The sequence below is a fragment of the Anastrepha ludens genome, chromosome 4 (genome assembly GCF_028408465.1).
Source record: "Anastrepha ludens isolate Willacy chromosome 4, idAnaLude1.1, whole genome shotgun sequence".
Taxonomy (NCBI): domain Eukaryota; kingdom Metazoa; phylum Arthropoda; class Insecta; order Diptera; family Tephritidae; genus Anastrepha; species Anastrepha ludens.
This window is the reverse complement of record NC_071500.1, coordinates 129,144,644-129,152,452: the sequence shown is the minus strand read 5'-3', so window position 1 is coordinate 129,152,452 and position 7,809 is coordinate 129,144,644. Positions and strand designations below refer to the sequence as shown.

Below are 7,809 nucleotides of genomic sequence, written 5' to 3'. Positions count from 1 at the left end.
GGTGAGAGAGCAATCAGCTGAGTCGGTATTACGGGATTTTTTTAAGACTCGTGAAATAAAATTTACGGTACTACGATACGGAAGGAAGGAACTTTTCATATACATGAAGTTCTCATTAGTTTGATCGGATCAGCTGTTCGGGATTGCGTTTACGGTGTCCACTGTTTTCAGCTTAATACGGGTTTGAGTTTACGTTGGTGAGTGTGAGCACCTTAAGGAAGATTCGATACTTTTACCATCACTTTAAAATTGATTGAGAGCAACACCCATAGATGATATAGATCTATGGCAACACCGATTACTGAAGTTAATAAGGTATAATAAGTTAATAAGGTATATGTTAATATCTTTTGTACTGGTTTCAAATATAAGGTTTATTTGTTCGCTATTCCTAAAATGGTCAAAGTGTGGTATATGGATAAAGATCAAGACGATCAACGTTCAGAACACCATCGAAATCCCCCACAATATTTTTCCATAAAAGAGCTATATGAAAAAACCGGAGTTGAATACTTTTGTGTAAGTAAATACAAACCTACACATAATTTCTGCCTCCAACCCAAAACACAATGCATAATTAATCTATGTTTATACATATGCGAGTATATACATATATATGTTAGACAACGCATTTACAACGTAGTTTAGGTGATACGACATGTGTGACAACATAGTTTGACTGCAAATATAAAAATCTTCGTCCTACTCATGATTCAATAATACAAGGTTATGTGTTCAGCAACAAGACTCTGAAGGTTTTTAAGTAATTTAATGTTAAATTTCTGTAACACCGGATTTATACACGGAGACACTGGAAATTCTCTTTTCATGTCTCATTCGCGGTCACACGGGCAAAATTGTTTTCGGCAACATTTTGACATTTAATACCTTAGCATCGTCTGGTTCGGATATACAGTTAGTAACATAAATAAGTATACAGGAGCCTGATTTACAGAATTGTTTGACGCTAACGCTTTCCTTAATATGTAATCAAAATATTTTACACATGGATATTGTCTAGTGGGATATGCGCATTAATTTAGCTGTAAATTTTAGGTACCGTTAATCCTGCATTGTTTTGTCTTTGTCACAAAAGTTAGTATACAGCAAACGATTGTTCAGTTAGCATAACATTTATTTTTACGTATAAATTAAAAAGGTTAAAGCTATTAAAAGGAAATAGTTAAAGTGAGTATAAAAATTTAAGGAAGTAGTGGCACCAAAAGGAAAAGAGCTTTCTGATGCTTTAAAAAAACGAATTCTAAAATATCACAAGGAACATAAATCATTGCGAGAAATCGGTCGTTCGATAGATAGGAGTTTTGCTACAGTTCAAAAGATTGTGAATAAATATAAAAGTGCGGGAAGCACCACTAATAAAGAGCGTTGTGGGCGTCCGCCGCTCTTAAGTCCGAGAGAAAAAAGCTTAGTCGTACGGAAAATCAGGACACACCCCAAAATAAGTGCCTCCAAATTGAAATCTGAAGTTGAAAATGAGACTGGAAAACAATTTAGCTCCCAAACTATTCGCCGGGTTTTGCATAATGCTGGTTATCATGGATTAAATGGATTTCATTCGCAAAAGATCATGAAAAATATGACCAAACGTTTTGGAACCAAGTCATATTTTCTGATGAGTGTAAGTTCAGTATCTGTGGATCCGATGGCCGTGAAAAAGTTTGGAGAAAAGTTAACGCGGAATTGGATCCAAACAATATGACCGGTACTGTGAAGCATGTAGAGGGCTCTGTGATGGTTTGGGCATGTATGGCTGCGAACTTGGTATTTATCGAAATTATTATGGACCGATATGGTTATTTAAATATTTTGAAAATAATTTTAAAAGAAAGCGCTACGAAATTGCGATTGTAAAGTCTAATGGTTATCCTACCACATACTAAGATTTGATTTTAATTTTGTTTCTGATTTCACAAATTAATAATATGATGAACTGAATACTTACTTTTGAGACATGAATATTTATAAAGTTTAATATAAAAAGCTATAACTTTGTTCCTTTTTAAAATTGTGTCATTATTTGGATTAAATATGACTTTTGTATTTCATTCATGTAAATAAAACACAATTTTGTTATAACTTGTTTGAAGGAATCGATTGGGGGAAAATTGAAAACGTGTCCAGTGTACACTTACTTCTGTTACTAACTGTTTCCTAGAACCCGCTTACATGTAAAGCAGAGAACGGCTGAACCGATTTGGCTGAAAATTGATGGAGAGGTAGCTTAGAACCAGGAGACGGACACTTTTTATCCCATTCGAACGCGTTTCCGTGAAGTCACTATAAAATGTGGTATAACAAAAACCCATCTGATATGGAATAACAAAACGCAAATGACAGCTAAACGTAATTTTTTTCTATGGCTTAGTAGAAAATTTGGTAATATAAATTTTGCCAAAAATATATAATCACAGTAATTTGTATTCTCTTTGAATCATCATTATCAAAGCCGCGACTAAGACGATCGAATCTTTCCCAACAAAGCCGTAATGCAAGAAGGATACGAAACATTGCGAATGAAACGACTGAAGAAGCACAAGGAATTGCCTGTGAAGAGTGCCGCGTTAGTATGGCTCGACTTCGTGCTTCTCAATCAAAAGAGCAAAGTGAGGCAGCCCGTGAAACGGCTCGGTTGGCAATGCGAAATCGTCGAGCGAATAACAGAGATCAACAAGTAGATCCTTTTCGACGAACAATAAGAGAATTATCAAGTGCTGATTTGAATCGAGCAACGTTTCGATATGATTGCAACACTGATTAGCGTTTGCATTGGGCCAATGAACGTTGTTTGCGAGTATTGTGGCGCATTGAAGTTTTCCTGAGAAAAGCCCGGATTGTGCTGCCTTAGTGGAAGAGTGAAATTGCCATTATTGCCAGGTGAAGAAACTACAAAGAAAGTTAGCTCGATGAATTATTACGCATATAGTTTGATGATTCGTCAAAATGCTGACAACTATTTGCTGCGGTTTCGTCGATTGTTTCAGCAGTATTGCGTCGACATGTACGTCAAAATCCAAACTTCGTTCTGAGGAATGTACATTTACGTGATGCCATTGGTACTGAAGGAAATGCAGCTAATATTGGTCGATTAACTATTCTGCCGGCGACGTACATAGGTAATCCACGTCATATGCATGAATATGCGCAAGATGCAATGACATATGTTGGTCATTACGGTAGGCCAAATATCTTTATTACTTTTACCTGTAATCCAAAATGGATAGAAATTGTTGCCGCACGTACACATTCTTATTCGGTTAGTGGAAAGAATTCAAACAGACCAAATTGATGATACCATATGTGCCGAGATTCCCGATTACGAAGCCGATCCAGACCTACATGATGTTGTAATTACAAATATGATTAATGCACCGTGTGGCGCCATCAATCCCCAATCACCTTGCATGGTCGACGGCAAGTGTTCCAAACGATATCTACGGAAATTAACGGCGGAGACTGTTACTGGGAACGATGGTTATCCACTGTATCGCCGTCGATCACCCGGTGATAACGGTCGAACTATCACAACAAAAGTGAAAAGAAGGGACTTCGGTGTCGACAACAGTTGAATTGTGTGTCTTAAGGCCTGAATAGGTCTTAAGGTGGCTCCACCCGCTGCACTTGTTACACCTAACCGAGGTGGAGTTTGGGTGAAGCCGTTTGTGGCAGACGCCCTGAGGAGAAGCATTTGGAGCAGGATTGCTACGAAGAATTGCTCCTGTGACGTAAGGGGTGGGGTGATATGCTGTTCACTAGACAGGGCTAGTATACTGGGGCAGCAGCTCTTGGTCGGGACAAACCCGAGTCATTCCGGTAACGTAGAACCGGCTGCCGCGGCTGTGGTCTTTTTGGTCTCTTGACCAGATAGCAACATGTCGTGATATATATTTTTCATGTACTATGGGAAATCGTGGCGTATCTAACGTTTATATATTGGGAGGTTGAATTACTTTTAAAGGTTTTTTTCGAAGATTTGGGGCTTTATTGTGAAAAAACGGTACAAAATATTTTATTTGAAGTATTGGCCATCGCTAGCTACAACTTTCGCCCATCTTTCGGGCAATTTCCGGATGCCGTTTCTCCAAAATTCTGGCCGCTGCTTGGCTATCCATGACTCAACCCATATTTTGGTAGCCTCGTACGAGGAGAACCGCTGGTCCGCCAAATCGAGACTCATATGCCGGAACAAATGATAATCGGAGGGAGCTATGTCTGGACTATACGGCGGGTGGGGTAACACTTCCCAGCCAAGCGTTCCAAGGTATTTTTTGACAGGTTGAGCAACATGCGGCCGAGCGTTGTCATGTTGCAAAATAACCTTGTCGTGTCTTTTTACCGTTTCCGGCCGTTTTTCTTTCAATGCCCGGCTTAAACGCATCAATTGCAGTCGGTAACGATCCCCCGTGATTGTTTCGCCCGGTTGGAGCAGCTCAAAATATACGACGCCGACCTGATCCCACCAAATGCAGAGCATGATTTTCTTGCCGTGAATATTCTGCTTGGCCGTCGACGTTGATGCGTGGCCGGGCAAACCCCATGATTTTTTGCGTTTTGGGTTATCGTAGTGGATCCATTTTTCGCCGCCAGTCACCACCTGATGCAAAAAACCCTTCCGATTTTGTCGCTCGATCAGCAATTCGCACGTAAAAAATCGCCGTTCGACGTCGCGCAGCTTCAACTCGTACGGGACCCAATGCCCTTGCTTTTGGATCATTCGCTTTTAAACGCTTGCAAACGGTTGATTTATCAACTCCCAATGATTCAGTAAGCTCTTCTTGGGTTTGGCACGAGTCCTCGTTTACCAATTCCCCCAATTCCGCGTCCTCGAACTTTTTGGGCTGGCCAAGACGCTCCTTGTCTTCGGTGTGAAAATCACCACTTTTGAATCGTCGAAACCAGTACTCACATGTTGAAATCGACGGAGTATGGTCTGGGTAGGCCTCCTGCAGCAATTCACGGGCTTGGGCTGTATTTTTTTTCAAATTGAAGCAGAAAAGCAAAGCTTCCCGCAAATTGCGTTTCGACGGCACGAAAGTTGACATACTCGGAGCACGAAAACACTGCGTTGTTTATACTTCAGCGAAATGACAGATACTGATAAACAAAGCCTAGGGATGAGGCTTTGTCATGAATATATATTCAGTATTGCCAACGCGATAAAGTGATAAATAGCGCCATCTGTGTGTCACCTTTAAAACTAATTCAACCTCCCAATATCTTCAGGCGCACTGAGATGTCACCATAATCCACCATGCATATAACAATTGTTTCCTTCAGAAAATACTCCATGTATTCGTCCAACCATGCGTGAGCGGCACGTAATGATTTGTGCTTCTTAGTATCTTTACTATCGGGCGCTGCCCTATACGTGAACACGGATATATTTTTATAGTGCCATAAAATTGCCAGACACGAAAGGATATTTCAATATTTTCACCATCCATTCCGTCTCCCTAAGCACCAATGTATTTAACAACTGTTGATTTAACTCAAAGAAGCCACCAGCTATTGTAGGTGTTTTAAATGGGCATCTAAAATCTTCACCTTTCTTCAAAGTGCCTTTAGGTAAAGTGAACAATTTGTAATGTAACCCCCAATTGAAACCACCACGCACCAAAGGACTTGCGTTGTATTCAAACGTATCGAAACTAATCAAATCCATAACCGGTATTGCTATAGTGAAGTAATGAGCTGTTCTAGTGATATCACCTTACATAGATACGCCTTGGTGTTCAGTGACAACTGAAATTTGACGCTCCTTAAGCCCAAAGTCGAGGTGCCTTAACCCTTTCGCTACATCTTTTTATTGCGACATCCAAAAAATCCAAATTTTTGTCTAAGTATTTATTTTAGGACCAATAACAATACAAATAAATTTTTTTTTTTATTTTTTTTGTTATGTGCTTTTTTTTAATGTTGCCATATGGCAACAAATGTTTTGTATTGTTTTCAATCGCAAATAAACTTCTTCTGCAATCTAATGCAAGTTAACACCTTACGAGAAAAAATGAACACCTTATTTTTAAAAATTAGTACAGCTTTTAAAGCTGCGAGCGAAAAAATATTTATATGCCAAATGACAGATTGAACATTTTTATATATACTTTATTCAAAAATTGTTGAAAACATTTGCCAAAAATGCCTCAAAAATCTAAAAATGCAAAATACAAATTTCAGAGTGAAGTGCTTTATGCCAGAAGGCTTTCTTTAAAAATGTTGTATTACCGATATATAATGGGCGGTTATTATTTATTTTATTTATGTTTAACCATTAAACTTCAATTTTTGAAAATATGTAACAAAAAAGTTGATATTTTTTACAAGAGAGTGTTGACGGCCTTTTAAAGTTTACTGTTGCCATATGGCAACAATATCGCGAAAGGGTTAACCGTAACGCCATAAGTTTGCTCCTCGACCCAACATATCAGCAACACTAATCGATTAGAGGTGTCATGCCATAATTCTGTAGTCATAACCATAACCATAGAAACCAATTGAATAATTGATGACATAAATATCGTTATGGTTAAGGATATGGCGTTATGGTAAGGCACCTCTACTTTGAGGTATAAATATCGGTATGGTTAAGGATATGGCGTCATGGTATGGCACTTCTACTTTGAGCTTGATCGTCTTGCAGTCCAGTTGCATGGTGTTATTTATTTATTTATTTAGTTTTTACGGTCTTAAAACCTAACTTATACATGTACATATATGCTTACATGCTAAGTAGTACAATAATAATATTCCTACATATATGTGTACAATAAAACAAATTATAGTTTACAGTTATCAAGTTTTTACAGCGTAATTCATAGTTTAACATAGTTAATGAAATACATATTCCTACTGCTTGAAATTGAAGGGTCTGATTTCTATCTAATCGGCAACATTTTACAGTGACTAAAAAGCAGCCTCTTGAAAGTGCTCATGTTAACAGAATTTTTTATTTGAGTTGGTAGCTCGTTAAAACATTTTAATCCTTTATAGAAAATATTTTTCTTATCAACTTCTGTTCTAAACAGTGGTAGTCTAAAACTATTACTTTCCCTGAGTACATATGAATGGGCTTCGTTTATATTTCTAAGATTATCGCTCAGATAATACGGTAACTTGTCGTGGTTTATATTAAAAACAAACTTCATAGCGTGATAAAATATTTGCTTTTTCACGCTCAGTCAGTTCAAGTATCTGATCATTTCTTGTATGGGGATATCATAACGTTTATTCAAAATGAATCGCAAAGCTCTGTTTTACATTTTAGGAGTTTCTCAACTTGTGCGCCGTTGGACAGTATATAAAATGCGGTTCAACTATTGATCTATAAACCAAACTTTTATATCTCTTTCCTATGTACTTGCATGATCTTTTCATGAGCCCGATTTTTTTCGCAATCTTATTAACTGTATATCCTCTTCAAATTTTAACTTATTATCTATATAAATTCCAAGATATTTAACTACTTTTACTTCTTTAATTCTCTCATTTTTGAAGTGAAAACTTCTTTAGAATCGTTGGGAGTGATTTGAGACTCGATGAAACGAAAAAGCGACACCAAAAAGAAGAAGAAAAAAGATATACGTATATATATGTATGTATAGAAAATGCTTCATTACCAGGCACACAGAAGGATGGCATAAGCAAATTTAAATTTGTGAATTTATATATGTATGTATGTATATATGCGGATATATGTATATATGTTGTGTGTATGTACATATGTGCCTCGTCACAGCAAAACATACGGTAAAATTTCTCAAGAAATCCAGCGCGCATTCATAGGCACAGCAT

The 7,809-nt window shown here is 37.6% G+C and overlaps 1 protein-coding gene across 3 annotated transcripts in view; it reads left to right on the top strand.

The window, feature by feature from the left end:
• The first annotated feature begins 209 nt into the window (after positions 1-209).
• The window catches only part of LOC128861181 (acireductone dioxygenase), a 59,206-nt gene continuing 51,606 nt past the window's right edge, over positions 210-7,809 (top strand). Inside the window, exons 1-2 of one of the 3 annotated variants that reach the window (XM_054099111.1) lie at positions 247-315; positions 407-519. In XM_054099111.1, coding sequence (XP_053955086.1) covers positions 415-519 — 105 coding nt within the window. In that variant the 5' untranslated portion in view covers positions 247-315; positions 407-414. Of the gene's footprint in view, positions 316-339; positions 520-7,809 lie in introns of those variants that run through there. The other 2 variants (XM_054099113.1, XM_054099110.1) reach the window with 2 other exon arrangements.